The 22,781-nt window shown below is 38.2% G+C and overlaps 2 protein-coding genes across 3 annotated transcripts in view; both read left to right on the plus strand.

Moving 5' to 3' along the window:
* ACBD6 (acyl-CoA binding domain containing 6) overlaps nucleotides 1-22,781 on the plus strand; it is a 205,521-nt gene that overhangs the window by 161,879 nt on the left and 20,861 nt on the right. Inside the window, exons 7-8 of one of the 2 annotated variants that reach the window (XM_040263864.1) lie at nucleotides 8,814-8,844; nucleotides 16,073-16,131. In XM_040263864.1, the coding sequence (XP_040119798.1) occupies nucleotides 8,814-8,844; nucleotides 16,073-16,098 (57 nt within the window). In that variant the 3' untranslated portion in view covers nucleotides 16,099-16,131. The remainder of the gene's footprint in view (nucleotides 1-8,813; nucleotides 8,845-16,072; nucleotides 16,132-22,781) is intronic. The other variant, XM_040263863.1, reaches the window with a different exon arrangement.
* Nucleotides 20,216-20,641, plus strand: LOC120880504 (60S ribosomal protein L35a-like). The gene has a single exon (XM_040263865.1). The coding sequence runs from the start codon at nucleotides 20,277-20,279 to the stop codon at nucleotides 20,607-20,609; it is 333 nt and encodes a 110-aa protein (XP_040119799.1). The 5' UTR covers nucleotides 20,216-20,276; the 3' UTR covers nucleotides 20,610-20,641.

The following is a 22,781-nucleotide window of genomic DNA, read 5'->3' on the forward strand; positions in this document are numbered from 1 at the left end:
TCCAGTATTCTTGCCTGGAGAATCCTGTGGACAGAGGAGCCTAGTGGACTGCTGTCCATAGGGTCACACAGAGCCAGACACGACTGAAGTGACTTAGCATGCATACATGCATTGGAGAAGGAAATGGAAACCCACTCCAGTATTCTTGCCTGGAGAATCCCAGGGACAGAGGAGCCTGGTGGGCTGTCATCTATGGGGTCGCACAGAGTCGGACATGACTGAAGTGACTTAGCAGCAGCAGCAGCAGCAGCAAGGCAATAGAAATAAAAATAAACAAATGGGAGCTAATCAAACCTACAAACTTTAGCATAGAAAAGGAAGTCATAAACAAAACGAAAAGATAGCATACAGAATGGGAGGAAATACTTGCAAATGATGTGACCCACAAGGGTTTCATTTCCAAAATGAAACAGCTCCTACAACTCAACAACAAAAACCAAACAATCCAATTGAAAAATAGGCAGAAGACCTTAACAGACATTTCTCCAAAGAAGAAATACAAATGGCCAACAGGCACATGAAAAGATTGCTAATTATTAGAGAAATGCAAATCAGTACTACAAAGAAGTACCACCTCACACCATTCAGAATGGCCATCATTAAGAAATCTACAGATAACAAATGCTGGAGAGGGCATCAAGAAAAAGGAACTCTCTTACCATTGATGGGAATGTAGGTTGGTGCAGTCACTGTGGAAAACAGTATAGAAGTTCCTCAGAAAACTAAAAACAGAATTACCATATGATCCAGCAATCCTATTCCTGAGCATATACCTAGACAAAACTATAATTCAGGACGAACATGCACCCCTATGTTCATAGCAGAACTATTCACAATAGCCAAGATGTAGAACAACTTAAATGTCCATCGACAGAGGAATGGACAAAGAAGATGTGGTACATACATACAGTGGAATATTACTCAGCTGTAAAAACAAAATAATGCCATCTGCAGCAACATGGAGGCAACTAAAGATTGTCATGCTAAGTGAAATCAGTCAGAAGGAGAAGGACAAACACTGTATGATGTCATTTAAATGTGGAATCTAAATGTGGAATCTAAAATCTAAAAGCCTATCTATGAAGCAGAAACAGACTCACAGACAGAGAAGACTTGTGGCTGCCGATGGGGAAGAAAAGGGACAGACTCAGAGTTTGAGGTTAGTAGGTGCACACCATTACATTTAGAATGGATAAACAACAGGTCTTACTGTATAGCACAGGGAACTATATCCAGTCTCCTGGGATCAACCATAATGGAAAAGAATATAAAACAAGAATGCATATGTATGTACAACTGAATCACTTTGGTGTGCAGCAGAAATTAACATTGTAAATCAGCTATACTTCAATAAATAAATACAATTTTAAATAAACACATACTTCTTACATTTGACAGGGGGCGCCATCTCAGGAGAGAAGAAAATCTAGTCCTTAAAGGAATTAATTATTAATAAAATGAAAATAATGATCAAAAATTATAAAGAAAGAATCAGTGTAGAATACATGTGGGGAAAGAAAGAAATCTGTGTAAATTCAAGAGAGACCAACTTGTCCTCTGCATACAGGAGGAAAAAGCATCTGAAAGTCAAACTGAAAGAGTAATTTTTCACTGAGTTAACTGAACTGAGTTCATGATTGTTTGGGCCCTTATAGAATAATTACATCTGGCATTTATGCTCCACAATATAGGAAACATAGTAGAGTGTACCAAAAAGTAAAGTTGTTCTCCAAAGGCCAAAACAAACACAGCTAAGAAACAAAGTAGTAAGCCTTAAGTTTTTAATAAGCCCAAAGCTTTAAAAAGAAAGTGGTAAGTTTAAACCAACACCTGACTGTCCTGGAAGCAAGAATCGGACAGTCCCAGTATCTATGAGGTAGAAATCCCTCAAAAAACGGCAGCCACCATCAGGGAAAAGTAGACATTAAAAATCTACCCTCCAACAAAGAGCTGACATGAATTTTTCTTAGCCTGCACTCCAAGCCCAGGAGGGGAGGTGGGATGAGAAATAGGTTTGCCCTTTTAAAATTTACACTAAGTAGGTGTTCAAAAATCTCCAAGCTAAGAACTCAACGTAGGGATCTCAGACTGATAATATTTCCGTGCTGTCTGTCAGAAACAAAAGCAAAATCATTCTAGAGGGACAGAATCTCAATGCAGGGAACAAAGCACAGAATTTTTCACACATAAAACCCCACTTAAAATGAATTCACAGTCCAAAATTATAAAGCACACAGGTAGTAATCAACAATGCATGAATCTCGGGCAGCACAAGTATCGCATGTCCCACCACCTGCCCCCTCTCCCTGAGCTCAAATAAAAGAAACACAGGGACTATACGTCTCCTTAAAATGCTCACATCTATCAAAGATGGATATTAAAACGTGAGAAAAGAGCAGAACACTGTAAGGTTGGAGGACAGATTTCAAGAAGAGTGAAGTGCATTTACAGATGTGAATGTCCAGATAGGTATTCTTACTGGGAATCGGAGGTCACAAAATTGCAAGCAAGATGACCAAGGCTTGGGTCATAAATAACCTTGTGTTCTGTATTACTCAGGACTCCATTTGCAAGGGACAGGATCACTTTTGCCTAGAGAGTATTTTGTTGTTGGCTCAGCTAACCAAGAAGGACAAGGACAGGGTTGGAATGATAAGAATTAGAGACTCTCATTCTTTCTGGATCTCTCACTGCTACTCTTTTCTTTGTGAGTACTTCATTCTGACCTACCACATACCAGTTTTCTCCAAAAAGTGGAAAACAATGCCACTTGTACTTTTTGATCCACATCTTTTACTTTTTACTTTCTTTTTAAAAAAGTTGTGCTAAGATATACATAACATGATTGCTGGGAGAAATATCAATAACCTCAGATATGCAGATGACACCACCCTTATGGCAGAAAGTGAAGAAGAACTAAAGAGCCTCCTGATGAACATGAAAGAAGAGAATGAAAAAGTTGGCTTAAAGCTCAACATTCAGAAAACTAAGATCATGGCATCCACTCCCATCACTTCATGGCAAATAGACAGGGAAACAATGGAAACAGTGACAGACTTTATTTTGGGGGGCTTCAAAATCACTGCAGATGGTGATTGCAGCCATGAAATTAAAAGACGCTTACTCCTTGGAAGGAAAGTTACAACCAACCTAGACAGCATATTAAAAAGCAGAGACATTACTTTGTCAACTAAGGTCCGTCTAGTCAAGGCTATGGTTTTTCCTGTGGTCATGTGTGGATGTGAGAGTTGGGCTATAAAGAAAGCTGAGCACCGAAGAATTGATGCTTTTGAACTGTGGTGTTGGAGAAGACTCTTGAGAGTCCCTTGGACTGCAAGGAGATCCAACCAGTCCATCCCAAAGGAGATCAGTCCTGGGTGTTCGTTGGAAGGACTGATGTTGAAGCTGAAACTCCAATCCTTTGGCCACCCGATGCGAAGAGCTGACTCACTTGAAAAGACCCTGATGCTGGGAAAGATTGAGGGCAGGAGAAGGGGACGACAGAGGGTGAGATGGTTGGATGTTATCACTGACGCGATGGACATGAGTTTGAGTAAACACCGGGAGATGGTGATAGACAGGGAGGCCTGGCATGCTGCGGTTCATGGGGGTCACAAAGAGTCAGACGCAACTGAACTGAACTGATACATGACACAATTAATTAAACATTCTTAAGTGTAATGTCAGTGGTATGATGGAGAAGGCACTGGTGACCCACTCCAGGGTTCTTGCCTGGAGAATCCCATGGACGGGGGAGCCTGGTGGGCTGCCATTTGTGGGGTCACACAGAGTCGGACACGACTGACGCGAAGCAGCAGCAGCAGCAGTGGTATTAAGAACATTCACGTTGTTGTGCAACTGTCACTACTATCCATCTGCAGAATGTTTTCATCATCCCATACTGAAACTGTACCCCCGAGACAGTAACTCCTCATTCCTCTCTCTCTGCAGCCCCTGGTAACCACTGTTCTATTTCTGTCTCTCTGAATTTGACTACTCCCAAATAGTTCATACGACTGGAATGATACAGTATTTATCTTTTTGTATCTGTCTTTATTCACTACACCACTTTCTTTTGACCAGGAAGAAAGAGGCTTTCTCTGTACACATGCTTCTATCTCCTTGCTCTATTTTGAAAATCCTTTTTTTAAAAATATAAATTTATTTTAATTGGAGGCTAATTACTTGACAATATTGTATTGGTTTTGCCATACACTGACATGAATCCTATTTTGAAAATCCTAAGAGAAGACTCTAATTGGTTTGGCTTGAGTGACATGCTTACTTCTAGACCAGGAGGATGATGGGTGCTATGAGGTGCTCAGCTCAGGAGGTTGCATGACCACCCTAGAATCTTCCCCAATTCTCTGTGTGTACATACCTTCTCAAAGAGCCCTTCCTTGTTCTTTTGATCTAAAATAGCATCTCACATCATCTAGACACTGTATTATGCTTTTTGGAGCACTTATTACTGTCTATTACAGAAAAGATTTATTTGCTTATTACTTCCCCTACCACTAGAATGTAAGAATTATAACATGAGGGACCTTCTCTCTCTTGCTCACCTCTGTGCTCCCAGTACCTGGAACACTGCCTGGACCATAGTAGGAGCTCAATAAACATTTTAAATTAATTCATTAGTTGGAGATTGAAGTGGAGATATAGATTTAGTACTCATTGGTAAAAGTGATTAAAAGAAATTACTTATGCTTCTCCCTCTCTTGTGAAGATAAGCAATTACAAATTGAATGAAATTGAACTCTGCATATATATTTATATGAACACAGTAATTAAACAAGGAATTTATGCACAAATAGCAAGAAAGTTACAGTTTCTAAAAATGGATAATTGTAGAAAATATAACCTTGCATGATGGATGCATAGGTTAGAGTTCTGAGGTTGCAATAGATTAAACCCTTTCTGAAATTGTTTTCTGTTGCCAAGCATTTAAACTATAAATGTGAATGTATAAACCCATCAGGTGTGTGTGCACATAAATGTGAATATATAAACCCATCAGGTGTGTGTACACATACACAAACACACACACATACATTTTTACTGGTTAACTTTGGAAACTAGCAAAGCAGATACAAGTTTAAAGCCATAGTGGGCAATGCAGTTCTTTCAAAATTGCCCTTGACTGTAGCCAGGTAACTCCAGATACTCAGGAACACAACTTCACACTGTCATTGCCACCCCTCATTATCATCTCTTGAATCTTGTTTCCTGTGGCTGCCTCAGTTCTCTCCCCCTACCTGTCATTAATCTCAAGGGCAGGGCAAGGCAAAGAGCAACCAGGAGCAAAGTAGGGACTGAATTGAAAAATACAAGAAACAAGTAGGCAAAAATAATCTGTTTTTCTGACTTCTTGGTGCTGCTGTCCATCTTTTACAACCCTTAGATTTTATTATTATCCTTATGATATATAATGAGCATCCCAAACGTAAGCAGTGCTGCACCTCAGCTGAATCTACCCTACTCACAAGGTTCCTCAAAATTACATCTTTCATATCTCCTCCAACCTATCCACCCACGTGTTACCACCAAATCCAGTGAGAACTCCAATTCCTGGTAAGAAAACAGTTTAATCAAACTACATTGCCTCAAAGTTGTCTTCTACCCATCTGCTATTATCCCTGCTGAACTTCTCTAGGTGTTAAAGAATTACTTTTTTCTAACTACCTATCTGAACCAGAAAATAAGCTCTCTGTGGAAGCTTTTTGTCTTTCTTCTTAGATTAAATAGAACCACACCCAAAACCTTCTGGGAACCAACCCCCATATTCAGTCTTTAGGAAATGGGAAAAGTAGATATGGTTTGTCTAAGAGTAGTTGATTTAAATCATAATACCACTCTGTCTCATTTACAATAATGGTTAATCATTTATTCTTAATTATCAGGGGCTCAAGAACGGCCATGCACATACTAAATGCATATCAAATTAATCTAAATTCTACTTTTTACCTATCCATCATCCTGATTATGTGTTGCTCATGTAACGTGATCATCTGCCCTCAGCTTAAGAAATAGCATTACTCAGATGGAAAGATATGCCATGTTCTTGGATTGGAAGAATCAATATAGTCAAAATGATTATACTACTTAAGGCAATGTACAGATTCAATGCAATCTGTACCAAATTATCAATGGCATTTTCCACAAAATTTTTAGAACAAAAAATTTTTAATTTGCATGGAAACATAAAGGCACCGAATAGCCAAAGCAGTTCTGAGAAAGGAAAATGGAACTGGAGGAATAAGGCTCCCTGACTTTATACTACAAAGCTGCAGTCATCAAAACAGTATAGTATTGGCACAAAAACAGAAATGTAGATCAATGGAACAGGAAACAAAGTTCAGAAGTAAACCCACACACCTATGGTCAGTCTATGACAAAGAAGGCAAGACTATACTATGGCAAAAACACAGTCTCTTCAATAAATGATTCTGGGGAAACTGGAAAGCTACATGTAAAACAATTAAATTAGAATATTCGCTAACACCATACACACAAAAAAACTCAAAATGGATTAAAGACCTAAATATAAGACTGGATGCTATAAAACTCTTAGAAGAAAACATAGGAAGAACACTCTTTGACATAAATCACAGCAATACCTTTATGGGTCCACCTCCCAGAGTAATGAAAATAAAAGCAAAAATAAACAAATGGGACCTAATTAAACTCAAAAGCATCTGCACAGCAAAGGAAACCATAAAGAAAACAAAAAGACAGCCCACAGGATGGGAGAAAATATTTGCAAATGAAGCAATTTACAAGGGATTAATCTCCAAAATATACAAGCAGTTCATGCAACTCAATATCAAAAACAAAACCAAAAACAACCAATCAAAAAATGGGCAAATGATCTAAATAGACATTTCTCTAAGAAAGACATATGGATGGCCAAAAACACATGAAGAAATACTGAACGTTGCTAATTATTAGAGAAAATCAAAACTAAAGAGGTATCACCTCATACAGGTCAGAATATGCGTGTGCTCAGTTATGTCCAACTCTGTGACTCTATGGATTGTAACCTACCAGGCTCGTCTATTCATAGGATTCTCCAGGCAGGAATACTGGAGTGAGTTGCCTTTTCCTCCTCCAAGGGATCTTCCTGACCAAGGATTGAACCTGTGTCTCCTGCGTCTCCTGAATTGGCAGGCTGATTCTTTACCACTGAGCCACCTGGGAGGCCCACCAGTCAGAATGGCCATCATCAAAAAATCTACAAATAATAAATCCTGGAGAGGATGCAGAGGAAAAGAGAACATTCCTACACTGCTGGTGAGAATGTAAGTTGATACAACTACTATTTGGAGAACGGAGCTTCCTAGGTGGCCCTGGTGGTAAAGAGTCTGCCTGCCAATGCAGGAAACACGAGAGACATGGGTTCAATCTCTGGGTCAAGAAGATCCCTTGGAGTAGGAAGTGGTGGACAGAGGAGCCTGGCAGGCTACAACCATGGTGCCCCTAAGTCAGACACAACTGAGCACACAATATAGAGAAAAGCATGGAGATTCCTTTCAATACTAAAAAGGGAGCAACCATATGATCTAGCATTTCTACTCCTGACCATATATCCAGAGAAAACCAGAATTCAAAAAGATACATGCACCCCAATGTTCATTGCAGCACTACTCACAATAGCTAAGACATGGAAGCAAATTAAATGTCTACTGACAGAGGAATGGATAAAGAAGATGTGGTATATATGTACAGTGGAATATTACTGAGACATAAAAAAGAATGAAATAATGCCATTTGTAGCAGCATGGATGGACCTAGACATTATCATACTAAATGAAGTCACACAGAGACAAAAATTATATGATATCACTTATATGTAGAATCTAGAAAACTTATACAAATGAATTTATTTATAAAACAGAACAGACTCAGACTTTGAAAACAAACTTAATGGTTACCAAAGAGGAGAGATTGGAGGAGGGATCAATTAGGAGTTTGGGGATTAACATATACATCCTAATATATATAAAACAGATAACCAGCAAGGGCCTATTGTGTGTACAGAGAACTGCTCAATGTTCTATAATAACCTATGGGAAAAGAATCTGAAAAATAGATATATGTATAACTGAATCACTTTGCTATACAGCTGAAACTAACATTGTAAATCAACTACTCCAATGTAAAATAAAAATTGAATTTAAAAAAATAGCATCGTGAAAAAGTACTCATTGATAATTAGTTTATATAGTTAAAATATTTTTATTTTAAAGAAATAAAAATTTAATAGAACAGTTGCATTTTCCTGAGTATATGTGGGAATTTTTGACTTAACAACTTGTAGAGACTTTGTGTGCCTTGAAATCACATTTCTGTATGATATTTGATATGATTAGGAAACTGTTATAAGCCTGGAATCTGAATCTTTGAAAATGGGTTACAAAGCTACTAATTCTTACTATAAATCATAGACTTCTTAGATAGATTTTGGGAATGTACTTAAAAAAAAAACATTATAATACTGGCCATGATAAATGGCCATTTTTCTGCCACTAATTGGGTAATCAAACTGTCACATTTTAAAGGATTCCCTTTGGTTTAATATCTGCAGATCTAGTCATCCTGTCACTCTGGCTGCTGCAGTGCACAAGTTACTATTCAACCTTCTCCTTTTCTCCAAGATGGACAGTTTGGTCAGAGGTTACTGTGAGGCTCAAAGAACTGGCTTCTTTTCCTGTAGCTGGTAAACCTATGGGACTTTGGTATATCAGATATTTGCCATAGCTTATATATTTTCATACTTTTGCAATAACTTAGATTCTTTGTTTCTTTTATAGGACAATGAAGGTCAAACAGCTCTACATTATGGTAAGATGTTTTTAAATTATTACTAATTATATTTGACTTTATTTGCTTATCTCAGCTTTGTCCAACACTACATAGCGCTTGGAAAAATGCCAGCCACTAGGTGGAGCCTGGTGGGCTGCTGTCTGTGGGGTCGCACAGAGTCAGACACGACTGAAGCGACTTAGCAGCAGCAGAGCTACAATAACTTTATGTTTAAAAAATAGATTAATAACCTCTAAAGTTGATTATATGTTAAAATTCTTATGGAGACACTCATAATGAATGGAGCATTTCTACACAGTCAACAGAAATGAAGGTTCCTCCAATCCCCTTTTGAAACTTCATTATTTCATTCCTGTTATTATCAATGACAACTAAGATTCTAACCATTGTTACTTAGGAGCTAGAATCTCTCCTGTAGGAAATACTTTCTTGATGTGAAGAAAAATAGATTTGATTTTTTAAATTTATTTCTTCTATTAACTGATTAGCCTCATTAAGTAATTTTCACTTAAATAATCTGTAAAATAGAGGATAATCTGTAAAATGGAAGTAATATGGCTCTTAAGGAGCTACCGGTAAGAGGTAAGAGATAATAAAGTACTTTGGAAACTGTGAAGTACTAGGAAAAGTATTGCTACTTTTATTCTATTTGGATATGAACATGGTTGAATAAGGGCTTCCCAGGTGGGTCAGTGGGTAAAAAATCCTCCTGCAATGCAGGAAATGTGGGTTTGATCCCTGGGTCAGGAAGATCCTCTAGAGGAGGGCATGGGAATCCACTCCAGTATTCTTGCCTGGAGAATCTTATGGACAGAGAAGCCTGGTGGGCTGCAGTCCATAGGGTCGCAAAGAGTTGGATGCAACTGAAGCGACTGAGTGTGTGCGCGCACGCGCAGACACACACACACACACAGAGTTGAATAAAAGACAGCCATCAATATTTAAAGTAGTATATATCAAGAACATCTCCCAGTCAGTAAGAAACAATCAAATGGAAAAAATAGACCCCCAAAACAGATAGCTCACAAATGAAAAAGAGCCAGATAAGCAATAAACAAGATGCTCACCCTCACCAGTAACTTCCAAGAACTATGAATAGTCTGAGATCATACACTATTTGAACTCTTACCAGTTAGCCTGATGCAGTTTTATGGATGCTGGCAAAAGACACAAAACTCATGGATCAGAGACAAAAGACTATTGTTCACAGCACAGCAAGCAGCATGAGCTTCATGTTTGTGTCATTTCCCCTTGAGTCCCATGGGAGCTACAAAGAGCAGCCCCAGCAGATCTTAGACACATAGTGTCATGGCTTAGAAATCCTAAGCTTAGGGAACTCCAGCCTTTTGTAATAAACTGCCAGCAGACCTGCCCAACCTTTGCCCTGGAGAACACATGTCTTTATCATACTGGACAATAAACAAACCTGCTTTCTATTCTAGAAGGAAGCAGTACCTCCGTTGACAAAGGTCATTCACAATATTAACATCTTTGAAAGACAGTCTAGCACAAAAGCTATCTTTACCTCTGGTCACACGGTGTACAGAAACATGAGAATCCCTTGGAGAAACGTCTCCCAACAATAGTTAGGGGATGCAGATTGGCAACATGTAAATATGTGTACCAGGACTTCCCCGGTGGCTCAGCAGTAAAAAACCCACCTGCAATGCAGGAACACAGGAGATGCAGGTTCGATCCATGGGTCAGGAAGATCCCCTGGAGGAGGGCATGGCAACCCACTCCAGTATTCTTGCCTGGAGAATCCCATGGACAGAGGAGCCTGATGGGCTACAGTCCAAGGGGTCGCAAAGAGTCGGACACGACTGAAGCGACTTAGCATACATTTAGCATGCACGCAACATGTGCAAAGAATAGAACTGGGATCTGGAGGAACAAAAACTCTCATATACTGCTATTGGGAGTGTCCAACCATTGCATCACTTTGGAGGTGAATTTAGCAAAAATCTAGTGAAGCTGAAGGTATGGGTACACATACCCTACAACCTGGCAATTTCACTTCTAGTATATTCCCTGCAAATACTCCCCAACATGTGTATAATGAAACATAATTAAGAACATGTACTGCAGCATTACTTGTAATAGCCAAAATCTTGTTTTATTAGCCTTTATATTCTTCTGTTTCTGTACTTAAAACAGTTAAGTTGCATATATATATATATATATATACACACACACATATATGCATACATGTACATTTTGTTACCAAATACCTTTGAAAGGTGTGCCTATCACAGTATACAAGAAATCTCAAGGCTCCTTTCTATAAACAGCCCTCTAAAGTAGTTATTCTTTTCTGCAATTTATAAGTGAGGAAATCAAAACTCAAAGAAGTTAGTAAACTTACCTAACAGAGCCAGAAATTCAAACCCATTATCTCTAAATTTACCAGGAAAGGAGAGAAAAACAAATGCCTTCCCCTCCCACTTTCCACAGTGCTCACATCTCTCACTCTGCAAACATGTTCATATAAGTCTGTCACATATCTCCTTTAACATCACCAAACGCTGGCTACTCTGAACTCTAGGAAAAAACTTTTCTGAACTCTAGGAAAAAACTTTTCTCAGCTTCCTTCTTACCTGTTTGAACCAGGCATTAAGTCAGGCACTCCAACAGTGATTGTGAGGTCTTCACCAAAAAATTCGGGGCTGCGCCTTATTCCTGACCCATGGCTTCAAGAAGGAAACTGACTTTTGTTTCAAAATATGTGCCATAAGGTCCAGAGTGTACTGCTCTGCTTAAAAAGACAACTCTGCCAATGCAACCTCCTTTGAAAAGGAGGGAGTTCAACACACTAAAATTAAGTTCTTTAAAAAGTGTGTCGCATAAGCAGTGTAAGTGGATTCGTGGGACCTCATTGGAACTGTTATGAACATGCTTGAAGTTCATCAGCTTTCAGTGAGCCATTCAAGGGCTGCATTAGGGCCTAGGGACCATCGTGACTGACAACTCAAAGAGCAGGTGTGAAGGGATCACTCAGCTTCCTAGTGAAGCGAAACAGAACTGCTTAGAAAGCAAGATCTGCTTATCAGGAGCAGAAGGAAGGAAACACTTCATCTAAGAAGAAAAAGATACTGTGTTAATTTTATCAGAGATTGATCATATTGTTAAATGCTCATGTTGTTAGTGTTAGTCTCTCAGTCCTGTCTGACTCTTTGCAACCCAGTGGACTGTAGCCTGCCAGGCTCCTCTGTCCAGGGGATTCTCCAGGCAAGAATACTGGAATGGATTGCCATTCCCTTCTCCAGAGGATCTTCCTGACCCAGGGACTGAACCCAGCTCTTCTGCATTGCAGGAAGATTCTTTACCATCTGAGCTACAGGGAAGTCCCATTAAATGCTCTGTTAATCCTCAGCTGGAAACAAAACTGTCCTTGGAACAATATCCTAGTCCTTCTAAACTCCTCATATGTGGAAAATATGTTTTAGTTTCTCTCTTCTTAAACAAGTTTCATTGGATCAAAAAGTTAAAGTGAGAGATTGAATCAGATGCAGGGAGCTCAAATCCGATGCTCTGTGACTACCTAGAGGGGTGGGAGGGGGAGGCTCAGGAGGGAGGGGACATACATATACCTATAGCTGATTCATGTTGAAATGGGGCAGAAACCAACACAATATTGTAAAGTAGTTGTTGTCTAATTTAAAATAATTAGCAAAAATCTTAAAAAAAAGAAGTACCCTTTATACATACACAAGTTTAGGAAATGTGTGGCATGTCTAAAAAGAAAGCAAATTATTAGTTCTTATTTCTATCCCTTCAATCCTTCTTTCATTCAGTAGACATTTTTTAGTACCTTCTTTGTGGCACGTGTTGTGTTTTCCTTTCATTTCTCCATCCAGAAAATGTAGAAACAGTTACACCAGACTAAATATGCCCTTGAGAATGTAGATGAGTCATTCTGTCATCCATAGTTAACCATTAGGGGTAAATGCCTTTACCGACGTGGGAATGTGTCCATTTAATTTGATATGTGTAAACTTCATTTCTGAATAGTAACAGGGTTGACATTATTCAAAGGTCTTTCTGACTGGCCTCAAAATAAGCTATATTTTCTTTTTTGTTCTGATACGAAAAATTTCTCTAAGATATATTGTTAAGTGAAAGGAGTAAAGTGAAGAACAGTATATATACTGTGCTGCCATGAATATATCTGTACATATTTGCTAGTAAATGAAAGATACACAAAAGTGAATGTTGATTGCCTAAGGGAGGAAGTGTGGAGCTTGAATACAAGCACAGAATAAAAGTTTTTTCCTATAAACCCTTTAATGACTTCTGTATTTGGAACCATGTACATATATTACCTATTTGAAAATTAAACTTAAATGATTTAAAATCTAAATATTATATAGGCTCTATTAGTATTGTAAATACCACTTAACTTCTTAATTGTAATTGATTCGTTCAGATATTGGAGAAGGCAATGGCAATGCACTCCGGTGCTCTTGCCTGGAAAATCCCATGGACGGAGGAGCCTGGTAGGCTGCAGTCCATGGGATCGCTAAGAGTCGGACACAACTGAGCATCTTCACTTTCATTTTTCACTTTCATGCATTGGAGAAGGAAATGGCAACCCACTCCAGTGTTCTTGCCTGGAGAATCCCAGGGACAGGGGAGCCTCGTGGGCTGCCGTCTATGGGGTCGCACAAAGTCAGATACGACTGAAGCGACTTAGCAGCAGCAGCAGCATTCAGGTATTTAATGAACATCAACTATTTGCTGGATAAATATACCAAACGTGTTTTTTAAGCTAACAGATGTCGCCAGACATTGGGTGTCCTTCACCTCCCACCCTAAATAAATAAGAACCTGGTAACCATAGTGTTAGTGTGTGAGTCAGCACTGTAATCTAATCTGGGGAAACTGGGGGCTTGGATTTCAGTCCAGCAAACCCTGGGAATGATGCTTCACGAGGAATGGGAAGTTGGAACTGAGACCCTGCACATAAACCAAGACCCTCTAAGGACTGCATCCCCAGTAGGAAAAAAATAAAATTAGCTTAGAAAAAATTGACCTACTAGTGTAAGGAAGGACAACAAGGTTATCTGCCACAGACCAGAATGTGGGTGAAAAAAAAAGCCTCATCTCAAGCAAGTTTGGGGTTTAAATTTATATCGATTGTTTCAGAAATTCTCATGTTCAGAAATTAACATAGTAAGTGCACTCAGCTGGTTACCCCTAAAGGGCCTGGCATAAGCAAATGCTATACTTCTCTCCCTTAACTAATACAGCACAAAATTCCTACAGAAAGAAGTTCTGCTGAAAATGAGCTCACAGTTCAAACTTACAGAATACACTTGAGTGAATGTCAGCAGACACACACAGTAAACCACAGGATTAGACTTTAAGGAATTTAAGTAAAACTGGATAGAAATTATAAGAAAAAAAATTTATGTAAAATCAAGAATTCACAAACACAAGAACAAGACACTCCAAAAAAGAACAAGGGAATTTCAAAGAGAATGAAATAGAATTTCAATAAATGAAAAGTTACAGAAATCTTACGATATGAATAGGTTAAAGTGCAGAATTCGCACAAATTAAAAAAAAAAAAAAACTATGGCTAACTGAAAGGTAGTTCTAAAAGGCACTGCAGAAAGATAACGAAATGGAATTGCAAAAGAAACACTGAGTGTAAAATGATGAACCTCATAAACATACTGAGTGCAGGATGCCAGACACAAAAGAAGTATGTACTGTATGCTTCCATTTATATGAAGATCAAAAACAGGAAGAACTCATCTCCATCATTAGCACACAGGATATCGGTCACCTTGGGGAACTGGGTAGGTAGCATTTGAAAGGGTTGAACAGGGTGAGAGTGCTTCTGAGATTCTAATAATGATCTGACTCTTGATCTGTGTGCCAGTTAGTTACATGGATAAATTCATCTTAAGAAAGTTTTTTTATTTTGGTACTCTTTTGTATGTATTTTATACTCAAAGTTTACACACACACACAAATTCAAACCTTGATAGATAAGATGGTGGTGTTACTGTTTTCATACATATAATCTCTTAATGTTTCCAACAGATGCCTTAGCTAGGCCCTGTTTTCCTATATTTACAGATAAAAAAATGAAGTCCAGAAAGGTGAAGTGACCTTGACAGGGTAACTTGTTGTAGGTGGCAAAGCCAAAATACTTGTCCAGGTCTTCTAATTCTACTTCCAGTCTTTTCATAACTCCATAAATAATTACAGTCCTAGTATCCTTTTAAAGCACACATAATTTTTTGGAAGATAATCTTTTATAGAAATAAATGAAAATCTTTATCATTGGTCACCCTGATCAGTGGGTCAGGCTGTTTTTCAAGACTGTACTTGTGAATAAACACACATATATATGTTCATTTATGTGCCTTTATATTCCTATTTCTGTTCGTTAAGGGTCACTAGATAATCATAAAAATTATTTATCCTTGAATTAGGAATCCTGCCCAAGATTAATCTAGTCAAATGATCCCTTTCTCTCATATTATTGTAGAAATAACAAGACTAATACCATATATGTTATAATCAAGATAATTAAACACTCAAATAGTATTAGAGGTTTTGGCATTACAAATATATAAAACTAAAATATTCTGACAACTCAGAAATATTTCATGAAATTAATACTTTAAAGGTGCAATTTAATTTTTAATTTAGATTTTCTTACTAGGTCACTAGACTTTTGCCCAATTTTAAGACTGTCAAAACAGAGTTTTGCTTGTAATAATAATGTTGATACTTACAATTTATTAAGCACCTACTATATGCCAGGGAATCTGCTGGGCATATTTTATCCATTTAGTCACTTAATATTATTGAATTTTTTATTTAATAGACATTCAATAGCTATTTGTTGATTTTATTTTATTTTAGGACCCTTAACCTGTTCTTAGAACTTTCATAACACTCTAAGTATGGTTAAATCCAGTGATTGCACACAATGTTGGGGATGTCGTGGGGGCTTAGCTATTATTTTTTATGAATTACAGTTTGGCTTGACAGCTGTCCTTGTGTTGACAGCTCTTCTGATTAGAGCAGTTGTCAAACTCCATCCTTAAGCAGGTTGTAAATCCTGCCTTCTTCCGATTGAAACTGGGTCAGAGCCAACGGCAGGTTAACTAGAGGCCAGTGTTCTACTACTGTATGTCCTTACTGGTTTGTTCGAAATGCATTTTGCATAGTGGCATACTAAACCTTCATTTGCCTCTGTTTTATTTTGGTGTTTTTGAACTTTCAGGTATCAGTCCTCCTGTTATTTTGTGATTAAACATGGTCTTTGCTGAAGAGTGTATTAGTGTAAGCGTGGGCTTCCTTGTAAATGGCCTGTTAGTCCTCTCCTCCTCCCCCTCCACTGGGAATACTAACATCATTGCATCTGTGTCTCCCAGGGGAAATCAAGGCTTTTCCTTGCACGTGCAGTCATGTGATTTCAGAGTGGGCAGGCTTTGTATCCTCATGAGCCCTCGATCTTCCACGTAAAGCACCATCTGTTCTGTTCCTCGCACGCTGTTACAGGGCAGTGGGAGGAGGCATTAGAGTGAAAATAAATAAAATAAAAAAGAAAGAAATTCATCATCAAAACCCTGAGGATTAATGGAGTCAGAAGGCTCACTGCTCTGAATGAAAATTCATCTTCACCTGTGCCCGTGTCAGGGCTGCCTCCATGGCACTTGACAAATAGAGGTTCCCAGGGCACCATAAATCCAGCAGCTATTCTAATCCCCATAGGCTGGCTCAAGCCTTTCCGAGATGAGCTTACGACTGTTTTTGTATTTTGCAGCACATTGTAGGCACTAGTATCCCCTCATTAATTTGGTAAAACGTTAGCACCCCTTCCTTCTCAGCTCGCTCTCATCGTCTTTGTCTTTGTCCATTTTGAGAGGGTGAGCAGCTCACATGTTTCTGAAAGACGACTCTGCCTTGTGAATTGTGCTTCACTGAAGATGCCAAAGGCAGAGAAGTCAATTAACTAATGAATTTTGAGCAAATACTAATCTCCAATACTGTGTTAGATGAAGAGGAGAATATAGAAAAGTATATAATCAAGTAGCTCACCATCTAATTGGGAGCACAGAGCATATAATTTCAAAAACTGTTGGGCACCTCTATATGCATGGGGTTGTGTGCTAAATGTAAACATTATTGATGCCTATCAACAGTGACTCTCCAAGAGGTACTACAAGTGCCTTCCTCACTCCAGGGTAAGATTCACTTGTGTGTTTTCTTCTCGTCCTTTAAATCAATCTTTCTCCTTTTGTCCTTTATTTTTTTCTTCCTACTGCAACTTCCTGACCGCTTATGCTTTTGTACCAGTCTTTGCATAAACCCCAGGAATTTGTTAACAAAACTCCTTTCCTTGTGGGTAACATATCCCTTACTCTGAAGTTACTGTTTTGTAACCCTTAAATTCCAAATTTAAATCTCACTTCATAGCTACAGTTGAGCTAAAATTTCATTTATATATGTTGGGTTAGAGGATTGTTATACAGACCAGTTAAGCCTTTTCTCAGCTAGTTAGCTGTAGTTCTCTGTATGTAAAACAGTTTTAAGCTCCATTTCTGGGTTGGTACTCATAACTTGTGTCATACTGCTGGAAAAGTCACATCATCATACAGGTTGTATGAAATTAATGCCCCTTTGCCTGACATAGCCAGCTTAGTATCTTCAGCCATAGTCCACATCTACTGAGCCTTGATCTTTATGCTTAGTCTCAAGTGTTGGGTTAGATTTGAGCTCAAGTGTGATCTGACAGACCATGGTAGTTATTACCCTGTATTACAGATTTATACACTAGGAAATTTATTCCTCTGATACTGCTTTAAAAGTTCCAATTTTAAAACCTAACCAAGTATTTCTCACAATGAGTTGAGAGTGATAGCTGCAGCAAAAAGGTTAAATGATTATTCCTTAAAATATAAATGTCATGTAGCTAGTTCTGTGCAGGATAAATATCCTCTTTCACAGCTCCCTGATATTAGGCAATGTGTCTTTAACTTTGTTTTATTTTCTAAGAGACTGTCTTCCATTGGAATCTAACTTGGTCTATACAGTGTTTCATGGTAAAACCTTTCAAAAATGTAGAATTTGAAAATGTTCACTTGGGGAGATAATTTTAAACTTTCAAAGGAATATTATAATCCTGAACACTTTATTGATAAAGATATTCTGTCTCTACCTTCCTCCCTGTCTGAGGCATATCCCCAAAGATGATCTCAACCGATTAATACCTGTCCCAGGATTAGAATAGGCAAATTGGCCTTTCTGTACCTTTTTCTCCTGAACCTCCCAGGTTGCACAGTGGTAAAAAAAAAAAAAAAAAAAAATCCGCTTGCCAATGGTTCAGTTGCTGGATCAGGGAATGGCATCCTGCTCTAGTATCCTTGCCTGGAAAATTCCATGGACAGAAGAGCCTGGCAAGCTACAATCCATAGAGTTGCAAAGTTGGACATGACGTAGTACACACACACCTTTCTCTCCTACTCTCTATTCATTTATTCAAATATTAATTAACATTTGTAATTCTAGTAGTCATCTAAGAATTCCCACTAAAGGAGAGAGATAGGGATCCCAAGCGGTCTGACTTTAGCTTAGAAAAATTTCTATCTTCCATTTCTGTTCCCTTGGAACCACCCCTGAGTCTGTGCTATTATGGATTAGAGTTTGGTACCTAAGTTTTCAGGATGGATAATACAAAGAATCACCAAAGCTCTCCCAGACTTATCACAGCCTTGTTTCAGCTGTTGGCTCTTCACAGTTTATAACCAAGAAGCCCTGTGCTAGAAGCACCCACCAGGGGAGAGAAGACAATCAAGGGAGCCATGCAGACTTCTTTATCTGAGTACCAATAGAGTGCAAAAGAAGAAATGTTCCTAGTAAATAATTTAAAACCAAACTCCCAGAAAGTTCTGCTTCCACTTAAGATAGAGAAAATAGCAACAGAATATTGCTTCCACACTAACAAAAAGAAAATGCTAAATAATCTGCAAAGTTGTACTTTTTTAAAAAGCCATCAGATAGCAGAAGTTGCATGTCAGCAAAGTAAGCCAGATTCCAAAGAATGACAAGCCCCTGTAAGACACACCAACTGTTTTGCTTTTGATAGAACAACTGAAGAAGGGGCAGCCACCATAAATGCAGATAAGAAGAAAACAGCTAAAATTAACAAATTCTAAAAGTGAGCTGTTATGACATTTTAGCATCAGACCCAAGAACATGTTTCACTCATGTACTCTTTGTCTAACAGCACCCAGTTAATGAAATTGAGAACAGAGAGCTCCCTCCTCAGTGGTACACAGGAATGAAAGACTGCCACTTCCCTAGACCGTTATTTCATACAAAGAAAAACCCTTAAGCCACTGGGGGATGAGCAGAAAGCTTTTCTGTTCTCTCCTCCTCTCCTGGGGCTAGGGAGATATCCACTGCCTTTGGAGGAGAAGTGAAAGGTAAACCTGTCTGCCCCTGGGGAAGGACAGGGAACCCCTGAGCTCAAGACCCCACACTGACACAAAGCAGAGGTCTCTTGCCCCTTGAGGGCAGGGCAGGAAGTTCCCACTCAGGACATATTTCCTCTCACACAAGGCAGGGTTTGGCTGACATTTGGGGGAGCTGGGAGGATGCAGGAATGTTGAGAAATTTCCACCTCAGAGTAACCCAAAAGCACGAAGAGCTCTATCCCACTCTCACCAGGATCCTCACTCTGAGAAATAAGCAGTAGCAGTCTTATTGATAGGCAAGGAGAAAGAATACAGATGGTAGATATGCAGCTGACTAGATATTTCAGACTACTGAAAGCTGAGGGTGGAGTGAGAATAATGAAAATACCTTCTGGCACCCAACTCTTTACAACTAAGCATAAGGTAGCAACAGCCCACAGCTGGAGGAATTTAAAGCCTTTGATGCACTAAAGTTATCCATAGCAACAGCAAAATCAAACCCAGTTCAATGGCTGACTAGACTGACTCAACACCCATACTAATGGCATGACAAAAGAAAAAGTATGCCCATTTCTGGTTGTAAATGTATTATTTACTTCAGCCTCCACTGTCCTCCTGCATACAATTTCTGCATTCAAAAATTATAAGCATAAAAAAAGCAAGGAAAAAACAACCATTGTCATGCAATAAATGAGTAATTGATAGAACAAGTAGATAAAAATTCAGCCAAGGATATGAAAGACCTGAACCATAGTATCAACCAACTTGACCTAATTGACATCTATAGAATGTTAACACCTAATATACATTTTTTAAATATAAATATGGAATATTTACTAAGATAGACCATACTCTAGGCCATAAAACAAACCTTTAAAAAATATAAAAGAAATCATACAAAGTTTGCTCTGTGACCACCATGGAATTAAATTAGAAATCAACAGTCTCTTTCAGCCATCTTGGACCCTGTGAAGGCCTGCTGGGAATGGGACTTCTAAAACGACAAATATGTCTGGAAAGCTGTGGTCCAAGGCTATTTTTGCTGGCTATAAACGGGGTCTACGGAACCAAAGGGAACACACTGCTCTCCTGAAAATTGAAGGTGTATATGCTCGAGATGAAACTGAATTCTATTTAGGCAAGAGATGTGCTTATGTGTACAAAGCAAAGAACAACACAGTAACTCCTGGTGGAAAACCTAACAAAACCAGAGTAATCTGGGGAAAGATCACTCGAGCTCATGGAAACAGTGGCATGGTTTGTGCCAAATTCCGAAGCAACCTTCCTGCTAAGGCCATTGAACACAGAATTCGTGTGATGCTGTACCCTTCGAGAATTTAAACTTCTTGAAAATGAATAAAAGTGTGGATTTGTAAAAAAAAAAAAAGAAAGAAAGAAAGAAATCAACAGACACATATCTGGAAAATCCCTAATTGTGACAAACTTAAACACACTTATAAGTAATTCATAGGTCAAAGAGGAAATTCCAAGAGAATTAAGAAAATATTTTTAACTAAATGAAATGAAAACACCCTATCAAAAGTTGTGAGATGCAGCTAAAGCAGTGCCTAGAGGGAAATTGAATGCTTTAAGAAAAAGAAAGGTTTCAAATGAGTGATCTAGGATTCCACCTTAAAATTTTTTTAAAAAAGCAAATTAAGCTCAAAGTACATATAGTAATAAAGATCAAAGCAGAAATCACTGAAATAGAAAAATCAATAAAACCATTGAAAACCTTTGAAAAGGTCAATAATACTGATTGGCCTCTAGCCAGACCAGTTTAGAAAAGGAAAAACAAATTACCAACTTAAGAAATAAAAGGGAGTCATCAACACAGATATTATGAAGCAAATAAGGGAACACTATTTGCGATTTTTACCAATAAATTAGATAACTTAGAGTAAATGGACAAATTTCCAAAAGACACAAACAAATTTCTCTCAAAAAGAAACTGAGAACCTAGATAGCCCTATATCTATTGAAGAGATTGACTCTGCCACTGAAAACTTTACCACAACAAAATCCCCAGGCCCTGATTGCTTCACTGTGAATTCTACTAAATGTTTAAGAAGAAATAATACCAATTCTACACACAAACTCTTCCAGAAAATGGGGAGGGAAACCCTGCCCAGTGAATTTAATGAGGCCAATTTTACCCTAATACCGAAACCAGAAAAAGACCCTACAGGAAAGGAAAACTATGATATGTCTCATGAGTATGATGCAAAAATCTTTTATTAAAGTGTTAGCAAATTGAACATAGCAACATACAGAAAGGATAAGTTATAAGCAAATGTGTTTATCCCAGGAATATAAGGTTGGTTCAGAAGCTGAAAATCATTGCATTTCACCCCATCAGACCAATCAAAACTAAAACATGATCATCTCAATGTATGTAGAAGTCACTGAAAAAGTGAACCTCCTTCATGATTTGGGGAGAAAAAAAATGGAGCAAAATAGGAATAGAAGGGAACTTCTTCAACCTGAAGAAATCATTAGCTGATATCAGCCTTAATGGTAAAGTGCTGAATGCTTTCCTTCGGAGTGGGAACAAAGCAAAGATGTCCACTCTCTCCACTTTGATTCAACATTGTACTGGAAGTTTTAGCCAATGCGTTAAGGCAAAGGAAGGGTTCCAACACCCTTTACTGCCCTCCTAGAGAGAATTACTCCATGATCTTTATATCGAATATTTTTGTTGGTCTGTTTCTGGGCCCTCTATTCTGTTCCATTGACCTGTTTTTCTTTTTTTTTTTTTTTGCCAATACCACACTGCCTTAATTATTATAGCTTTATCATAAGTCTTAAAGTGAGATGGTGTCTGTCCTCCAGCTTTCTTCTACTTCAATACTGTGTTGGCTCCTCTGGGCCTCTTGCTGCTCCATATAAACTGTACAGTTTGTTCATATCCACAGCCTGACTTGTTGGCATTTTGGTTGGGAAGAATTGACATCTTGATATTGAATCTTGCTATACATGAACATAGAGTATCTCTCCAATTATTTATTTTGTTGATTTTGTTTAGAGAGTTATAGTTTTCCTCATATAAATTTTGTACATATCATGTTAGAATTATACTCAAGTATGCATTTTGGGGATACTAATGTAAATGGTATTATGTTTTTAATTTCAAATTCCACTTGTCCATTGCTGGTGTATAGAAAAGCAATTGACTTTTGTACATTAGTGCTATATCCTGCAACATTGTTATAATTGCCTATTTGTCCCAGGAGGTTTTTTTGGTCAGTTCTTTTGGATTTACTATGATAATATCATCTGCAAACAAAGATATTTTTATTTCTTTCTCCCTAATCTGTATATCTTTTATTTCCTTTTCATGTCTTATTGCATTACCTAGAACTTTCCAGTACAGTGTTCAAAAGGAGTGGTGAGAGGGAATATCCTTGCCTTATACCCAATCTTAGTATGAAAGCTTTTAGTTTCTCAACAGTAAGTATGATTTTAGCTATAGGTTTTTTGTAGATGTTCTTTATTTAGTTGAGGAAGTTCCTG

This window comes from Oryx dammah, unplaced genomic scaffold (genome assembly GCF_014754425.2).
Source record: "Oryx dammah isolate SB20612 unplaced genomic scaffold, SCBI_Odam_1.1 HiC_scaffold_21, whole genome shotgun sequence".
NCBI lineage: Eukaryota > Metazoa > Chordata > Mammalia > Artiodactyla > Bovidae > Oryx > Oryx dammah.